We start from the raw sequence: 19,973 nt of genomic DNA on the forward strand, positions 1-19,973 counted from the left end.
GCCTCCTGTGCGGCTATATTTAGTGCAGTTACTGTCACTCTGGACTGCTTTGCTATAAAGTTCAGAAAATGGCTTCAGTCACTGCTGTCCAAACAAGTGAAAGCCCTTTTTGATGTTCTGGGAAGGATGAAGGAGATACGTAGTGAAATTAATTTGACCCTATGAAAGTGAAGGACAGAAAACACTGACTATATGTAATCATTTCTAGTAGTTAGCTAGATTCTTTCCCAATCATCTCTGCGCTTTGATCCTAACCACCTATTCTGGACAGATACTGTCAGTGGTGCCTAATTGTGCACTGGTTATCTGTTTTGGACAAGTATCTGTTCGGACCAGATTGGAAAAATTGGGACTGAGGTAGATATATAATAGGCATGTATATAAGACATATATATGGGACATATAATAGGCATGTATATAAGACAAAGCTCCAAATATTGGGACTGTCCCTATAAAATTGGGACATCTGGTCACTCTAGTTGTGATCTTCATACTTATTGCATCTTGAGTCAGACTTTTAGAGACAAAAGGCCAGTGTTTAGTTCCTGGGCAACAGCCTTGCATTTTACTCAGAATTATGATTGGGGTCCCAGCTGTAAAAAAATAATTTTTCAAGTATTCTTTCAGAGAATTCTGTTTCTATAAATGCATTCAGTAGCCTAAGAAAAGCATTCAGCTAAAAAATGTGAGTGAACATCAGTGTATGATGCTCATTTCATGCTGGAATACTATAATATGCATTGGAAATGAAGTCTGATTGGAAAAGGTCATCGCGGGCTGTTGTGTGGAGCCTTCATGAAGCAGTAATGAGTCATGAGTCTGTAAGGGCTCCTTGTTGTTAGATTGCAATGGAGGGTTTAAGGTTTTGTGTTTATCATCCAAACACTTTCTGACCCTCTCTTTATTTTATTGAAATAAGCTATTATCCTATTTTCAAGAGTGTAGAATTTCAACAGATTCGTTTACTGACAAGTCAGTTCTGTTTTCCCATTTCCCTCCTCCTTTCATTCCCAACCTCCAAGCAGATTTTCCTTGTTCACTCCTCTCTGTCAGTCCCCTGCCCCTTTATGCCCCGCAGCCTCCTCAACTCTCAGACTGCTCTTTCCAGAATGATGTTTCTCCCCTCACTGTATATATTACTTTGACTCTATAACAGAACCCTAGAACATTTTCAGTTGCTCTTGATCTTTGAGCCCCCAGCGGTCTGCCCTGTGCATCTCCTCTTTACATGGACACTGTGGACTTGAGTTCTGGGCCTGACAGCTGGAGGAAAAGGAGAGTGTTAATCAGATTTGGAGCAGTACAGGGAAAATTTCAGCTAATATTACTATAATCATATTTATTACAGTAATGCCTAACTGCCAACCAAGAGTGAGGCCCCATTGTGCCATGCACTGTAAAATAGTAGACAATCTCTGCTCCAAAGAGCTTACGTTATAGATAGACAAGACCTACAGGGTGTGGGCAGAGCTAGAACACACAAGCAGAGTGAACAAAGTGATGGCAGCAAACATCATGTTAGTCCTACATTTTTGGGTGTGTGTGGTGGGTTTAGTTAGGAAGGGGATCTGCAAAGGGGAAAGAGAAGGGAAGGAGGGGTGAGGAGGACAGGGCAGGGGAGAAGAGGAGCGAGAGGGGCAGGTATGGGGTGAAGTGAAACTGAGGTGAGGAGATAGGGAGGGAGTGGGTGGAATGAAGAGTCCTCACAGGGTAGAAGAGAGTCTGCCAAAACGGTAGAAAGTTCTCTGATTGTCTAGAGTTTCTGTTTTTGCTCCTATCAGTTCAAGTCTCTGGCTGGCTCCTCTCTGCAGTTTTTCCTTATGGGAGAAAGCACCGCTTGGGTCCTAGTGCCTCTAGAGTAGGGGAAGCCCCCTGCACAGTCTTGGGTCCAAAAAGGTGGTCATGGCTGGTCCCCATTTTATCCCCTCCCTCCAGCGCTGTTAACAGAAAATTGTGAAAGGGGTAAGAAAATAACCTCTCTCTTGGACATAGCCCTCTCAGTCTCCACTTCAACAATGCAGTCAGCTGAGATCCTCCAGGGGGAGGTGTGCAATGGTGCCTCTCTCAGGGCATTATCCCCCTGTGAGCAGACAGTTGGCTGGAACAGGACTGACAGGGAAGTGCAACAAGGGCTGGTTAGAGCTCAGGACAAAAAGTGTCAGGCATTGGCTCGCTTCATCTCCTGCCTGGCATGAAAGAGTGTACCTCCAGCACACAAGTGTGTGATTGCTTGTTGGTAACTGGTGGGGCAAATTGCATTATTCATTATGGTTGGGATTGAATTGAAATTGTGAGGGCAATTTTCTCTCTCACACTTCAAGGTCAGATGAGAGTATTTACCGTTCTCTCTCTGTTTATCTGTGAATGCAAATTGAATTTGGTGATGCAAATTGATGAAATGTTAGAAATATAAAACTCATCAGAGATGACATGGAGAAAAATTACTGGGTAGAGCTGGCCGGTTGCTTTGCCATCCCATAAATGGGCTTCTCCTTTGATTAGTAATTATTTCAGTCTTTGCTTTCTTTCATTCTCAGCTTGGCGTTCGTTGTTTTGATTTTTTTGTTTTCAAAAGAAAAACCGTAGTGACACTCTGAAGCATTTAGAATCAGAATTAGATGGTGCAAATAAAGCCAGCTGCTGAAAGGCTGCTTGTGTTACAACCCGGGAGGACAGGGTTTCTCTTGAACTTCCTTTTGTTTGTTTGCTTGGGGTGTTTTTCGGTTCACTTTCCTTTCGCAAGAAGTTTGCTTTCACATGCCCAGGCTCCCAAGGCCTCCACAGAATGCTTGGCCCCTGGTGGCTGGAGTGATAACCGAAAGAGAAGATACAGGTGATTCTCACTTTTAAGCATGGCAGACTTTCTGAAGACTCCTTGTATTTCCTTATTGGCACACAGCTGTTGGGAAGAGGTGGGGAGAAGTTGGCCAACTTTCCATCCAATCACTATTATCCAAGGGAGCAAGTACACAGCCCAAAGGTTTGGATATCTGAAGGGACCCAGTTCAGTGTGGCTCATTGGCTAAAGCACAGCACTAGGAACCAAGGGGGCTGGCTTCTGTTTCTGGTTCACTGTGTCACCTTGAACAAGTCACTCAACTCCCCTGCTGAACTGGTGTGTCAGATACCACTTAGTGTATTGACCAAGTCTCCTGTAAATCAGGGAGATTCCTCTTTACAACCAAAAAACTCTTGACTCCTGATTTAATAATGTTATTTTCCACGTACATATAACTACAAGCATCATTTATGCCAAATTCAAAAATTCTGCTTTGTCACCCAGAGTTGTATGCGTCAGCCACACATATACATCAGAATGCGCTGTGAAGTCAGAGTGTGTGGGGGCACCCAGACAATGGCCCAGTGACCTTTTTTCTGGGTGAAACCAGAGTGGCGCTGCAGCCCCGTGGACCAGATAGCTACTCTACACACTGGAAAGTTTGGCCCACCCACCATCACAAATCTCCCTGAAATTTATTTGAAAATGTTTGTCAGTGTGATTCTTAGTCCAGACTGATGTTTGCAACTAATAATAGCAAAGTTTGACTATTATATAGGGGTGCTTATTTTTAAAGAATTTCACAAGCATGGACTGATTAACCCGCACAACTCCCACTCAGAGGTATTATCCCCATTTTAAAAATGGGGTTCAGGTTCCCTGTGTGGCATGGCTAGCAGTGCAGAGGTAGGACACAGGTGTTCCTGTTTCCCAGGCATGTGATCAGGCCAATTGACCACACTTCTCTGGTACAGCAAAAGCCCTTAGTGGCTTATACTGGTTTATAAAGACAAAATAAACTTCTCTATCATGGTCCTCGCACCTTCAACAATCAGCTTCAATCTTCCTGTGGCCAATTTCACTCTGGGAAGCAGTGTGAGGTGGGTAAACATACTAAATTCTCGGTGGCGCCGCACTGTTTCAAGAAACAAATATGTTAATAGATTCTAGAAACTAAGATGCTGGAGAAAATTCAGACCATTGCTGAGATTAGGGCCACTATGACCGTCAAATTGTGAAAGGGCCCCTTTAATGTATTACACTATGTTGCTGTAGTGTCTGAAGCTGGGACACAAAAACTGTTTGTTTGTGTTGTCTGTTTCCGTGCGAACAGTTCCATTGTAGCAATCAGGTTGACCTCATAGTGTAGGGAGGTAAAAGGTTCCTGATGTAAATTGGCCTTTGATTCCAGTGAATCATTATAATTTTTCAGTTAGGGGGCAGAAGTAAGGCTGTAGCACCTGGGGGTACATAGGATTTCTGTGTTCATTCCTATTCTTTCCTGTACACTAAGTTCACGTGGAGGGGTATGTGATGTTACACTCCATATTATTTATGAAAATATGCTTATGATATGGATATGACATAAATGAGATATACTGTATGCAAGATGGCTCATGAAAGATATCATTGGAAAGGTTATGATTTACTGAATGTGATTATCCAATTTGTATGCATGTATCATTTCCGTATCTGAAGTTAGGAATGTTGACTATGTAACAATTACAGCTGTGTGTGTATTTGGAAGACACCTACCAGACAACCGGCCATCAGAGCCCTGATGGTCCATTAGGAAGAAACAAGAAGACTGTGAAGATACTAATCTCTCTCCTTCCTGAGAGTCCCTGGGACTAGCTGTGACACTACTAGGTCCGGGGGTCCTGCCATCTGGTACTAAACTCTATCTTGGACTTCTAGTAATTTTCCACTCGCAGGACGGGGAGGTCAAGTTTGGGAAACAAAAGGCTTCCTGCCTTATGTAAATTCTATTTAGGGCTGGGAGGGAAGGCATTCCAGACTCTCCTCCATGGCCTACCCAAGAAGGACTGCTGAGAGAACCTGAAGGGACAAAAGAGACTAACCTGAAGGGAAAGACGGGGTGAGTCCAAACTGAGACAGGGGTCCAGTCTGTAAGAAGAAATAACTAGAACTCTGAGCTATAGAAATTCTGCATCCTGCTTAATTCAGCATTTAGGGTGAGAAATTACATTTTGTAACCTGTTTCTTTAGTGAATCAAGCTTAGTTTGCATGTTTTGTTTTATTTGCTCAGTAAGCTGCTTTGTTCTGTTTGCTACCCCTTTAAGTACTTAAAATCTGCCTTTTGTAGTTAATAAAATTTGTTTTGTTTATTAAACTCAGTTTCTGTAATTTCTAACGAGGGGGGGGGAGGAAAGAGTTGTGCATATCTTCCTCCACATTGAGGGAGGGGGCGAATTTGTGAGCTTACGTTGTATAGATTTCTCTACAGTTTCAAGACAATATGCCTTTGGGTCTGCAATCCAAGGGAGGTGGACACCTGAGTGCTGGGGCAAGTCCCTTAAGCTGATTCTTCCCAGAGCTGATCTCTGTCTCTGTCTCTTCCCAGAGCTGATCCCAGAGTGTCTGTCTCTTTCTGCAGTGGGGTGTGACCCAGCCTGTGTGTGTGCTAGAGGAAGCTTAAGAGCCTGGCTCAGCAAGACAGGTTAAAGAGGGCCATGCTGACAGAACAGGTGGGCTCAGTGGTATCTCAGCACATCAGGTGGCATCTTGACAGGGGACAACCCATCACAGGGTGCTGAAATGTCAAAGATGAAATATACTTTCTGTGCCACAGTAAAGCTCTAAACGCCAGTCTGCTCTTTATTCACTGCATCTGTCCATGCCAGCAAAAGAGTTGTCCTTACAAGGTTCCTTTATTTCTAATACTAGTTTGACTCAAGACTTCCTGGTGTGTAGGACATTGAAGTAACATGAACTGTTTCCTTTCGGGTAATTTGGGGCTTATGAAAGGCAGGATGGTAGGTGATGACTAGACCAGTGCTTGTTTAGGAAAGTAGAGTTAGTATAGAGTAGGCAGGTGGGGTGTTTTTCTGAAGTTGTATAATAAATGGGAGGATGAATGGTGGGTATCATTCCTTTCCTCCTGACTCCTTTGCAGGTTCTACATAATGTAGTATTTATTATACAGTGCATTTTGTATTTTCTATAGCTCTAAAGCTGGTGTGTCCAAACCTTCTGGCATACATTGACCTACACAGTGATTTTAGTTTAAGATACAATGCTAAAGCTATTAACAATATTAGTTATGGTTACTGCCCCTTACAAAGGTAAGCTAGCTGAGCAGTAGATGGGGTGGAGTTATGAGCCTCACCACCTTCCATTGGTGTGCAGTGCGATGGTAACTCCCAGGTGGAGAACAGTGATGGGCACCGCCATTAGAGATGATTGGCAGCTGTGTGGAGAAGAGGGGAAGCAGAATAGTGTCAATAGAAGAAGCTGAATTTGGAACCCCACCTTTAGGTCTGAAGGAAATATGCAATCTGGAATGGTTTTAATATCAAATAAGGTCTCCTTTCAAATGTTTGTTTTCCAGTTGGCCTGCCTTAAGATATGTTGATTCGGGCAACCTTGTTGCTTCTGCAGTTTCCTGACAGTGGCATTGTCCCATTTAAAAAAAAAAAAGCACTTAACGTCTGACCACAGAAATTTTTTTTGTCATGGGAAAGATTTTCTGTCTCACTGATCTCAACCTCATGGTTTTTTCCTTATGCCCTTTTTTCCTCTAGCCTTCCTTTTCATTTTATTTGTCCTTCTCTTACCTGATCACCATTGTTGCTCTTACATGCCTCTATTATTCTATGTGTTGGTCATTCATATTCTGATTGTTTAACTACAGCGTTGTTGTATCTGGACTTGGAGACTGAGCTGTTTCAACACAAAACCATTGTCTCATTGGAGAGGACCAGATGTGATAGGATCCATGCAGGTGGGCTACAGGCAAAAATATTCTGTTGTCAAGTAGGCAACATGAAATCTTGATGGGTTACAATTTGGCCTCTCATGTTCTAGTGTTGATTTATAAAACGGGGGAGAAACAGGAAAGGGAATGGGACATTTCAGCTTACTTAAACCTTCTTATTTACCAGTCTCGTTTAATTTAGGTCCCTTTGTTTTCTGTTGCCATTTATAGATGGACAGATACTTTATCAAGGATGTATATAGCCTGGATCCTGATTTGGGGAATAACTTTCCTCTAGCAAATATATTCCTGCAGCACCTGGCTTTCCTTTCATCACTTTGTTAGTGTGTGGCATGTGACCTGTTTACCTTTGCTTGTGTAGTTTTTGCAGTGCCTTTGTCTCCTACATTTTCCTTTTTCTGTGTCCCTGACATCTTCTTTCCCTTTGTTTTTTAGCATCCATAGTATGCAATGTGGTCAGTGCACTGTTTTTTGTCACTTTCCTTCCTATCTGCTGTCCCTGGCAATGTGTCCCCGTACCGTGTTCTTCTGAGTTGCTGCACGACTCACACTGTGTTCCCTTTTTTTGATGACTGTGCACTGTGGTTGGCCCTGTGATCTTCTCCCTGATTGGAGGTGTAGAACAATATTTCTAGCTTCTTGTTTGCCCTCTGTGGTGGTTTTCCCAGTATTCTTTGGGTGTTAGGTTGGTTACTGAAAATATTCAGTGATAGAAACAATGATAATTTTATGGTTCATTGAAGGAGAGCTGACAGCTACTTTTGTAATTTTCAAGGAGGTTATTAAAATGTATCTTAGTTGCTATATTCATTGTCTGCCTTTGCTGTTCTTTGAAAGGCTAAGTATGGTCTTGAAGATGAAGTTTTATCATTAAGATTATATTTAAGAGTAGAAAGGAAGAGCAAAGTATGAGGAGAGATTCTCAGCAGTTCAGAACTCTCAGATCTGGCAGTTCATTCAGTGGCTGGGGCAAGGAGCATTGGGACTGATAAACAGAAACAAATTTTCCACGTGAAGGCCAAGAAGATTTACTCTGAACTTGCAAAGGTTTTGGAAAGTGCCAGCATGCTCAGAGCTTAACTGAACTAGGGAATTTTGGGAATTTTGTTTTTTTTTAAATTTAGTTTGGTTTGAATAAGTGAGTGGCATTAAAGAGCCAGAAACGTCATCAGTATAGAGGAATGTCTGGGGGTAGTGACATAATGGAATTTGTTGCCATAAACCTGGGTTTGAATCCTATTTGTGTCACTGGGGAGGGTAAGTTTGATATTGTCAACCTGGTTTATAGAGGACATCTGTTCCTGTTATGACTGTTGTACTGGTTGGTAGAATTACCAGTCTGTTCTTAATGACTCAATCTTTGCTTAGGCAAGTCCAGATTGCGGTGTGTTGGAAGACTTCTGAGGACTTTAAATATTGGATTTCCTATTGTGTTGTAGCCTGTGAATACTAAAACTCAGTCCAGAGGAATGAAATTGCATTACTTACTTTCCCTTGGACAATCAGCTTCCCAGGACTTAAATTTTAACTGACCAGCACAATTGACCTGAGACCGAAAGCCTAAACAGACCTACCTCAATTTCCCTCTCAACACTATCGAATGCAGAAGAAATGGACAATCTGCCCACGTGGCCATTTACTTTGCTATATTCTTCTTCTGCTTACTCATTTGTCTCCCATACTGCAATTGAGGAAGAGCACACATGGCTAGCTAGATATGTGTGCTCTCCCTAAAGTGCTACTGGTATATGGATTGCAAATACTTTTTATTAATGCGAACAAGGAAACTAGGCAGGAATGTATTTTGATTCTGAGCATCAAGTGAAAAAATATGACAATCGGTCAGTGCACTTAGGATTTATAAAAGGAGATCAAAACCTTGAGGGATATACGTACAGTTTAATTTAAAAAAACCCAAACCCTTCATTGGGCTCAGATCTGGAACAGTAGATTAAACCTAACCAGTAAATTTAGCATGGAGGAGAGGATTTCTTTATCATGTCAGACAGTGGGTGGATCTTACATGGTTATTCACCCTGGATCATATGTAATTTGAAATGTGCTTGGGAGGATTTTATTATTTAAGGGTTGGGGGTTTTTTTGTGTGAAAGTGGTATTTAACAGTAGAACTTTCCAGATTGACAATAAATGTTTGTGTGTATTTAGTCTCCAGAGGGTTACAATAGTTTTGTTAACGTGGTATTCATCATAGGTTAACAGCCTGATGTGTTCTATCTGGGTTTACATATTTCCTTGTGACATCTTACTGGGACTCTGTTTTCCCACAGGATTCTTGCTCGTGTTTCACAGTATTAGAGGACTGGAATGGGGCTTTCTAATGTTGACAGCTGAGGAATATCTTTTTGATGGAGATTGATTTCTGTACATTCGCAGAGGGCTATCATGTAATGGTAGATTTATCCAAAAAATGAACACAACAAAAATTCTCTGTTTACCCTCTGGAATCCTCGCTGACTAGGAAAAATACTGATATTTCTATTAGAATCCCATAGAACTTGGGACATTTGCACTGAGCTTGTGATGAAGAGGGAATCAGCCCGTTAGTGAGAGGCAGACACCACTCTATGTCCCATCAACTTGGAAGCTGTTGAGCACCGATTTCTTTTTGTGTAACTAATTAATTAAAATAGAGCCAGGGAAATAGTGGGACTCTGGTAATTAAATTATTCATTTTCAAATGCAGATTTAAAGCCCTCTTAATGAACTTCCCACCTGAACACACAAATGAAGAATCTGTTTCACGCTGCTGGATTATCAAATTGGTCTGTGAATGGTTCCAAATTGAACTGGAACTTTAAATAGCCTTTTAATTCATCTAGAGTTTTAAAATGCATATTTGTTGTTAGAGGGAAGGATCAGAGGTCGGGAAATCACTGATTGGGGATTTATGGCAATTTCCCAGTAAAATTCCCAAAGAGCATAAATTGTTCTGGCAATCAGGATGTAGGCGTGCCACTTTTCCTGACATATCTAAACAGTGCCTGAATAATGGTGATATTTTATTTGTTGAAGGATATTTCATTTATTTTCTTTTGATTTATAATGATAAAGAACACGTGGTATTGGTGCTTTTACTCTGCTTGAAGTTTTGTGTTTGGTACACAGTAATTTTCATTTTTAGGGCTTGTTCATACTGTTTTTGTACTCTGGTTGTGAAACTCTCTTCTGCCTGCGTTACAATAAAGCTGAGTTATTCCTGCAACTTTTTTTCATGAATCAATCAGGTTTTTTTTTTTTTTTTTTTTATACTGCAACTTTTTTTCATGAATCAATCAGGTTTGTTGCCAACATCTACTATAATGCCTAACTGCTTGTACTAATGCATTATGGGTAAATATAGACAGCTATCCAGTGCCTCAGCAAGGAATAGAGTGCCCAGAGGATATGTGCACAGAGCAGGCCCAAGAGCATTTGGGTCAATGCTGTTTGGGATGTCTTGCTGCACAGAGAGCTGAGAGGAAGGGGAAATTGGCTACACAGGCATGGCTGGGAGTTCTGTCCGTGTTGCAAAATAAGTGCTGTTACCCAGTCACAGGACACAAACTATGTGCCAGCCTAGGCTGCTGGCAAGAACACGGTATGGACAGTTGCCACAATTACTAACCAAATATTAGCTATGCTTGAATGCAGATTAGATTTAATGGCAATCACTTCTCTAGCTAGTTAATATTTAAAAGGGCTAAGATCCATTATTATACTGATGCTGAAGAGTAAGTATTTACCCATGTAAAGCAATGTAATTGTTTTGGGGCTAAGCAATAAGCTTGGCCATTGGACATTTCTAATGTCTCTTTGAAAAAAATGCTGATAATACGTTCCATTGCTATTCGTACTTCCCCTAAGTTTTTCTGACCTACATGGGTATGAGGTAATATTAAGATCTGACAGGTATCTTCTGTCTTTTAGTGCCCGGATATTAGAGAAGGCTCGGCAGCAGCTACAGGAAGAGGTATTACGGATCCAGAGCCAGCTACTGGATGAGAAGAAAAAACGTGAGCAGCATGAAGGTCTCGTCAGGCGCTTGCAGAAACGAGTGCTACTGCTTACCAAGGTATGGCATCTAGACAGAATTTAGGAATGCAAACCCTTCTCGCCACCCGTAGATACTGTTCCTGCAGTCCTCTTATTTCTTGTCTTGTCTGCTTCGTAGTTGATGATTCAGTGCTACTTGGTCTCAGTGTAGTGGATGCTGTAACAATGACTTAAGTCTTGTTTTTGGGTCTGCTCAGAGTAAATGCATGGGTGTCAGTGCTGGCCTGCTGGTGTGTGGTGCTTGTGTAGGCTGCTGTTATGTAGGTGACGCACCACTTAATGTCATCCTTGGCATCTATGTTAGGAAAGAGAGTTAAGTTATGTTACCATAGGTGTATTTCTGTGTCTGAGCCACTGAATGGAGTTTAAAATGGCCTTGATAGCTGCCTCGCTCGCTTCCCCAACTAGAAGATAGGTGCTATGCTGTGTGCGTGGTCCTGTGGAGAAATAGAACTTAGGGAAAGATGAGATGGTCACATCACCCGTGTGTAAAAGTCCCTTCAGATTTAATGGTAGGAGTTAAACCAATAGAGTTTTACCGAAATTCGTTTAGAATCCTTTTTACAGATTTTTTGAACCAATCTATGGAGTTGGGTAGCAGGACTTTAGTTTTTGGTTAACTTCTATAGAATGTTTTAAAAACCTGTAGAACCCTGATTGTTTTGTATTAAATTTGATGGTACTGTTGCCTAAAGACAACTTATGATTATTTATTACTTCTCTAGCCACAAAGGTGTGAGTTGCACCTTCCAAAGACACCGTGCGTAACTTCACTTATTTTAGCAATCTCATTGAAGTCAATAGGGCTGGTCACATGAGCAAACTTACACACGTATGTTTACTGGATCAGGCTCTAAACTAGATGTGCCAATAGCTGGGAGAAGCAAGATAGTAGGAAGGAGAGATGAAGGTAATAAGATTATGTGGTAGCTCAGCTCAATGAGAGCTTATGCACAAGATATAGTGAGGGTGGTGGTGTTGCAGCTTTACTAAATAGATGCATTATTGGGATTTGAAGGTTGAAATTGGGCAGAGTAATTCTTTCCAGCATGCTATAGGAATGTGGCCCACCCAAAAAAAAAAAAAGAAAAGGAAAAAGAAAGGAGATGTGCTGCTACTGCTTCAGGCTTGAAATTTGAATGTTGACTACAGGATCTTGATTTGCTTTCATTGTTCTGTGCTCAGTTCTGTAATTCCGTGTCAGAGCTGAGCCAATGAGGCTGTGATGTATGGTGTACTAAGTAGGGCTTTCTGGAGCGTGAAGCAGCTGTTTCACAAGGGGGTATTAGTTAAATCTCTTTCTGGCTGCAGTATTTGATACCATGGAGAGTCCAGCAAGTGAGAAAGAGACAGAATTGCTGTCGCTTTTCTTGACACATTGCAGCAGGCATTGCATTCTGAGTGGCTGGCAATTATGAGAGGAAACCATTTCTCCCCTTGGCTCACTGAAATGACAAGCAGCATAGACAGGATTTTCCCAGCCCTGTACACTTCTGGTTTTGGTATGGTCTGTAATGGGATATCTGTGGTTGTAGACATAGTTGGGTAATTCCAGGTATTCTGAAAAAGAATACAGCACTTGATAAGACTTTGGCAGCCTTTAGGTACGTGTACGCATACGCACACACACACACACACACACACTCTCTCTCCACCCCCCCCCCCACCCCCCCCCACTATATATATATACACACACAATAGAACCTCAGTGTTACGAACACCTCAGGAATGGAGGTTGTTTGTAACCCTGAAATGTTCGTAACTCTGACCAAAACGTTATGGTGGTTCTTTCAAAAGTTTACAACTGAACATTGACTTAATACAGCTTTGAAACTTTACTGTGCAGAAGAAAAATGCTGCCTGTAACCATCTTAATTTAAATGAAACGAGGACAGAAACAATTTCCTTACCTAGTCAAATCTTTTTTAAAACTTTCCTTTTATTTTTAGTAGTTTTTTTAACACAGTACTGTAAGGTACTGTATTTACTTTTTTTTTTTTTTGGTCTCTGCTGTCTGATTGCATACTTCTGATTCTAAATGAGATGTGTGGTTGACCGATCAGTTCGTAACTCTCGGGTTCGTAATTCTGAGATTCTACTGTAATCTCCTTAGCTGTTCGAGGTTCTTGAGTATAGTGTCAGACCTGAGCAAGCGGTTATAAAAACAGTTGCCCAGTAAACTACCAAAATATTTCTTTTGTTAGCTTATTTCCACTCTTCAGCTGACAAATATGTTTTGTGGTGGAACAATAGGGTACAGATTCGTTTTTAAAGTTCTGAATTGAAAGATCACAGTCCGTTCCCTGCAGCATACCATGTGGTGGTCCATATCCTAATTTCTGTATTGAAGACATGGAGCCCTTTTGATTTGTTCTTCTCTGTGGTTTGATTTCTCTCAGAAAAGGAGAAATCACTGGAAATGTCCTGAATTCATACCAAATAAACTTACTTTTTGAAAGTGGAAGCTTTCAGTGGGCTGTATAATATTTCATCCAAGCTACTTCAAAGGAGAAAAGGATATCTTTATCCTCAGAAAATCTGTTTTGTCCAGGATTATATGGGATCCTTTGTATAGAACCACGCATACAGTGAGAGTTAGGGCAGAAATTTAGGCATTGTTTCCTCAGTGCTGTTTCTTTTAATGGTTGCTCTGCTCACGCAAAATTAGGAAAAGGAATTTTAATTTAATTAAAAAGAAATTATGATCTTGTGGTTTAAAATGAGATTAAGCAAATAGATCGCCTTTAAAAATAATAATTTCACAGTAAAAGCATATCACCTAGAGTGGTATTTAATCATCTAATTAGTGGCATCAATAGTAGACTGTACTGCTGTCTGTGTTGTTGTGAATAGAAAGGAGGAGGGAAGGAAGGGGAGTTCACTTATCCAGCTTGCTGGTGAATCTAGTGTGATTTGTTAAACAGGACTATAAAAATCACATTTTGGGAGAAGCAATGTTGTGTGTGACATGGTCCTTACTGCTCCCTGGTAGTGTGCGTATGTTGTGGCTGTCACCGCCTGCTCCTTTGAATAGGCAAAGAATCAGTTACCCTATCCTAGCAAATAAGGAGACCCAGCTGGTTTGATAGTAAAAATGTTATGCAATGACTGTATCTTCCTTTCTTTGTGGATCAAGGCAGACCTGGTGTGTGATAATTCTGTGTTTATCACTTATTTAAAATCAACCAAAAAGGAGAAGCTAGTTCTTCCCTTCCATTGCAGTAGTGTTTAATATTAATGTAATAAAGGTATCCACTCCTGCTCCTTGACACTGCTCTAGGAGCAACTTGCTTTGCTGCTCTGACCCCTCCTCAGCCATTACTGACCTCTTCCTTTAGTCTCAGTCATTTTTTTGACCATTCTAGAGTCCCCGCTTCACTAGGCCTCACTCCTTCATTCCCCACCTGCCACAGTATCTCAGTCTCACTTGGCTGCTCTGATCTCCCTATTTCAGTCTCTATCCTGTCCTCCCTTTGCTCTGGCTCTTCCTGCCTCATTTGCCCGCTGGTTCCTTGCTCTTTCCCATGCACTATAGATGCTTCACTCTGACTTAGTCAGTCATCAAGATTAGCATAATTCTCTGCCAGTTCTCAGTACATGACATTTTCATAGCTTGGCTCTTTGGTACAGCAGCACTCAGATTGCTGCTGCTAAACCACCAGTCTGGTCCTCTCATTTCTGTCTCTACCAGCGGAGTAGGTTCTACCATGTGATCCTGGGCTCTTGGTGCAGACAAACAATCAATTAAGACCTGCTGGTCAGTCTATACTGTGTGCCTGGAGGCAGTTTCCTGGACTTGAGTTCCATTACAGTTTTTTACATGCGTGTTTTAAATTAAGTATGAAGGCTAGATTTGGTCGCCCAAGATTTTTTCACATATCACTGTTGGTTTAAAGGCGTTCCCGAAAGCCACTATCCTTGCTAGACAAGAAATTGTTCGAAGGGGTATATTCATTCATTTTCTGTCTGCCACAGTTCCCCTTGGCTTAATCCTGCGTCTATTGTGGTGGTGAAGTTTCTCTGTGTGGCTTTGTGGAATTTTAGAGAAATCTCTCACAATGGCTCTAACTCTGGAGCAGCTCCACTAATGGTAGCAGTGAGATTTCCCTGAAATTCTGTGTGACACAGCCTGCCGCTCTTGTCTCTCCCTCCCCTGTTTGATTTGATGCCAAATTGGCTTTGAATGCCATATTTACTAAGGTAGCTTTTTGTTTGACTTGTGTGTTGTCCTTAAGTTTGGGTGTATTTCTTTCTGCTTTTCAGAGTTTTGCACAGAGCTTATGGTCTTTGCTTTCTTTGTAGGAAATAAAAGGCAAAGCTGCCATAGCTGGAGTTGAGTCTCCTAGATTTTTTTTTAATGGCATCTAGTTCTCTCACAGTTGTCCCCTTTTGAGATCCCTGGTCTGAATATAAGCTGGTGACTGAGTCAGGGTTTGATAAAAGCAAAGCCCTGAGATGCTTGTTTATTGCGTGATGTGAGGACAGCTTTTGACATTAGTGGAGGTTCGAGGACAAATTGAAGCAGGAGTCAGGTTGGAAAGTAGAAGGGGTGGTATACTCCCACGCTTCCCAGAGTCTACTCAGTTGGGGTGGTCAAACTGGGATGCCACTCATAGTAGTTTGGGTGGAGCTCATGGTGTGATCCTACCTCACCTTTCTTTGGTGTTTTAATCAGTAGTAAAACAGCAATTAACTATTTTGGCATTGAATGTGCCATTGAGTTTCAGGGTTAACTCCCTCTTGAAGGGAACAAGGACAGTTTACACCTTCCTTAGAACTATTATTTCTGCTGTATGCAGATATGGACAGACATTAGGGCATCATTTTACATTTGGCTCCCTTTAAAGTTAGGGCTAAAGAAGCAGGGCAGTTCTTTGATGCATTTGTCTCCTGGCCACACTGTGGCAGCACAAAGGAGCTAGAAAGCAGCTGCATGTAGTCATCTGAGAATTCCCTTGATATTGGGGAGTTCTCAGCTGGTGCAGAGCATCACTTGGACAACCACTGGCACAGGGATTGCGACAGGGCCTGGAAGGTTGTGCTGAGCGTATGGCCAGAATGCAGTGTACTCTGAATATTCACAGCTAGTCAATGCTGGTTCTTTGGGGCCATTGCCAGCTGCCACAGGTCAGAGCTGGCCCCAGCCTCTTGTAATCTGTACCAAGACTGAGACCAGCACAGATTCTGAGAACTAGGGACTCCCTGATGGCACCTGACCCCCACTTGCTGTGGCGAATTGAAATATGGCACAGCAGAGAATCTGGTAATTTAAAAAAAGGAGAGCTCAAAATCTGGATCCCAAGAATTGGCTACCAGATAAAAATATGTCAAGCCTGTGCAAGCTAGTCTAGATCAATCCCTGGACAGTAGACTTTTACTTGAACTTCCACTGCCCTGGTCTTATTCATTGCTCTCAAGTAATGAATTTACACCATAAGCGAATTAGTCTTATTTTCCTGAATGTTGTTCTGTTTGTTTATAGTGTCTCCTTCCTGTTTGTAGATTGTTTACCTTTGGGTACTCTACTCTCAGCGGGAAAGGCCGTAAATTTCCATTCTCCTTTCAGGTTTCAGAGTGGTAGCCGTGTTAGTCTATATCAGCAGAAAGAACAAGGAGTACTTGTGGCATCTTAGAGACTAACAAATTTATTTGAGCATAAGCTTTCATGGGCTAAATCCCACTTCATCAGATGCATGCAGTGGAAAATACAGTAGGAAGAGTGAGGGATCGTCCTTCAGGATAGGTTGTAGATCTTTGATGATGCGCTGGAGAGGTTTTAGTTGGGGGCTAGAAGTGACGGCTAGTGGCGCATCATCAAAGATCTACAACCTATCCTGAAAGACGATCCCTAGCTCTCACAGATCTTGGGAGACAGGCCAGTCCTCGCTTACAGACAGCCCCCCAACCTGAAGCAAATACTCACCAGCAACCACACACCACACAACAAAAACACTAACCCAGGAACCTATCCTTGTAACAAAGCCTGTTGCCAATTCTGTCCACATATCTATTCAAGGGACACCATCATAGGACCTAATCACATCAACCCCACCATGAGAGGCTTGTTCACCTGCGCATCTACCAATGTGATATATGCCATCATGTGCCAGCAATGCCCCTCTGCCATGTACATTGGCCAAACCAGATGGTCTCTGTGCAAAAGAATAAATGGACACAATTCAGACGTCAAGAATTATAACATTCAAAACCAGTCGGAGAACACTTCAACCTCCCTGGTCACTCAATCTCCGACTTAAAAGTCACAATTCTCCAACAAAAAAACGTCAAAACCAGACTCCAACGAGAAACTGCAAAACTGGAATTAATCTGCAGATTGGTGTCTAAAACTACTTTTAGCGAGACATAATTTTTATGGTGGTGGTTTGAGTTCAGGATTAAGTAAGTATTGATTAAGACACTGGCTGATTATTTACACAGATTGTCCCTAGAAGGCATCTTCTCAAAAGTCAATATTAACTATATGAGTGAGTCTCAGAGCCTAGAACTGCAGAGATCCATCAGAAATTGAGCTGTGTGATTAAACTGTTCTTAAGCATGGCAGATTCAGAATTCCTGACTTGATTTACCACCTGATTTGTTTTGTAGCTGCATAGGATTCAGAATAATACTGTTGGTTTCTTTGTCACATTGGACTCTGTGTCCAGCTCTTCCTTGGGATAGTGAATGATCTTTTCTTGCAGCTGGTCCTAAGGAGTCAAAAAGGTTCTTTGGAGCTCAGTGAGTTAACTCCTTTTATACTGATCAATAATTTTATCTGGGCTGTGAACATATTTAACTCTGCCAGTTTGATTGTTTTCAATATAACGGATGGGTTGGTTAAACAAAAGCTCTGCAACAGGCTTTCCTCTGGGTCTCCCAGTGTGTTTTGTGTCGCAGTTCTGTTTAGATTGTAAGCTCCTTGAGGCAGGGGTCGTGCCTACTCTTCTGTGTCTTGAATAGTTCCAATGTCCCCGTTGGTCCTTAATGAAATAAGTAGTAATGGTTTCTAAGCTGGTTTTCACCTCTGATTCAGTTTATGACCTCATGGATCATCTTGAACGCTGGCTTGTGTTCTCTTGAGTCGCAACTCTTCCTCCGCTGAAACCCTTGCCCCATGCTTTTATTTTTCTCTGGCCAGGGGCAAGGGTTACCCCTTCTGTGTTTGGGTGGCAGCTGCATTCAGAGGTCTTCACTCATGGAATGACACTCCCTGTCCAGAAGGATTTGCCGGGGGAGGTGGCATTAGTTTCCAACCGAGGCTCCTTAGGAAAGGTACTGAATGAGATTGGCCCCACCTCTTCTTTAATACATAGTCTGTACTCCTCACTGAATCTGAAAATACTGTGCAAAGGAAGGTACACATTATTATCCTTATTTCACAGATGGGGAAACTGAGGCATGGGGGGAAGTGACTTACGAAAGGTCATGCAGCATGGCACTCGTGCAGTTGAGAATAGAACCCATGACTTCTGTCTCCTAGTCCTGTGCACTGTTTCCTGGAAGATGTTCCCTTCCTTGGTCCACCAATTCTGCCAACTGGCTCCCAAGTGGAATGGGGTTGTGGGTGCCTCTTCTCCCTAAGGACTTTCTGCTGTGAGGGCTCACAGAAACTGGGCCTGTCATTTCTCTTCCTCTCTTTTCTCCCTTTTCATGTGTGGGACTCGCCTATTCATCTGTCCCAACTATTTTGCCATGCTTAGTGCAAGCTTATCCTCTGAAGCTCCTGCCATTTGGAACAGCTTTTCTTTATCTATGTTGTTGATTCCAATTCCAAATCACTCTTCAGATTTCAGGTTTTGATATTGTCTTTCGTGCATGTACCTCTGAATTTCTGTCTGCCTCTGTTTAGTTTAGCTTGATAAATATGTAATAGAGCTCAAGGGTAAAGCATTTGGGGATGTAGTGTGCATGGAGAATGCTGTAGAAAGAAAAGTTTTATATTCTTGATTTGCATCAATGTAATCTTGGCTCTTTTAGTATCATATATACCACTCTTCTCAATGGCATATGGAATGTTTTTATTAAATAAAGCTGTAGAAACCAAGCAAGGCAGATCTTTCTGCACTCCTGTTTCCCTCACAAACAAAACTCAACAATCCCTGGAGTCATTTTGGTTACTTCTCAGTGCCCCATTACAATCTGTCCACCAGTCGTCTTATAATGCGGTGATCAGAATTACACAATACTCTCAATGTAATCTTAGAATAGTCTTATCTAGTGCCAGAATAAGTTATGCTGATTTATACTTTGTGCTTCATTATATTCATTGCAAGTTCTTATTTGCATGCTTGACATTTAAATATGCTGTATTTTGAATGTGTGATTTGTATTTTGAGACCTTTATTAAGCAACTCCAGTCTAAGGGTTTAATTGTTACTGATAGCTAAGAGTATAATTGCCTTGATAAAATATCATGACTATATTAAGCTAATGGAAATTGCTTCCAGAATTGGGTGAACACAAACCATTTTACTATTTGAAAAAGGCTGTTTCAAGAGAGCCACTAATATCATTCACCAATACATCCGCAGAATCTCTTTATTTTAGAGAACGAACAGAAGAGATGAAAGGGATGTGTTCTGGGAGGAAGCTGTTTGCAGTAATTTAGGGGCAGTATGCGAGAACAAGTATAATTGGAAGGAGGAGGCATCTTCAAATTAAAAAGAAAATATTGTAATGGATACCTAGTTGGAGACCTGAAGAGCTTTGAGTGGGGAAGAGAAATCAATATTCCCTGATACAGACATGCTTTTCTCCTTTGTCTCCTTTCTCCTCATTTTTTCCTTTGTAAGCCTAATCTGTTTGCCTGATTCCATGATGTGTGTCCCTGGCTCTGATTTCATTTAGTTCCTCTACTTTACAGCTAAGGAAGTGACAGTAGGATGTAGTTCTGTTAGGCTCTTGTTAGTCTGCCATAGTCTGCCACAGAATTACTGTTGAAGGCTTCAAGGCTCCCTCACTTGCTGATTTATTGGATTGGCATTCTGGTTCACATCTACATCTTCATGCAGTTCTAGGGCCAGAAGTGGTCTCCAGACCAGAAATGATTCCTTCTACCTCTGCTTCACTTACTATAACTATTAGAGAGACAAGGTGGGGGAGGTTATATATTTTATTGGACCAACCCCTGTTGGTGAGGGAGACCAGCTTTTGCGCTTACACAGAGTTCTGTGTAAGCTCGA

The 19,973-nt window shown here is 41.7% G+C and overlaps 1 protein-coding gene across 11 annotated transcripts in view; it reads left to right on the top strand.

The window, feature by feature from the left end:
* MAD1L1 (mitotic arrest deficient 1 like 1) overlaps nucleotides 1-19,973 on the top strand; it is a 557,068-nt gene that overhangs the window by 151,933 nt on the left and 385,162 nt on the right. For all 11 annotated transcript variants that reach the window (XM_043524561.1, XM_043524558.1, XM_037910943.2 and 8 more), the window contains one exon: nucleotides 10,666-10,810. In XM_043524561.1, the coding sequence (XP_043380496.1) occupies nucleotides 10,666-10,810 (145 nt within the window). The remainder of the gene's footprint in view (nucleotides 1-10,665; nucleotides 10,811-19,973) is intronic.

Source organism: Chelonia mydas, chromosome 10 (assembly GCF_015237465.2).
Source record: "Chelonia mydas isolate rCheMyd1 chromosome 10, rCheMyd1.pri.v2, whole genome shotgun sequence".
NCBI classification, from domain to species: domain Eukaryota; kingdom Metazoa; phylum Chordata; order Testudines; family Cheloniidae; genus Chelonia; species Chelonia mydas.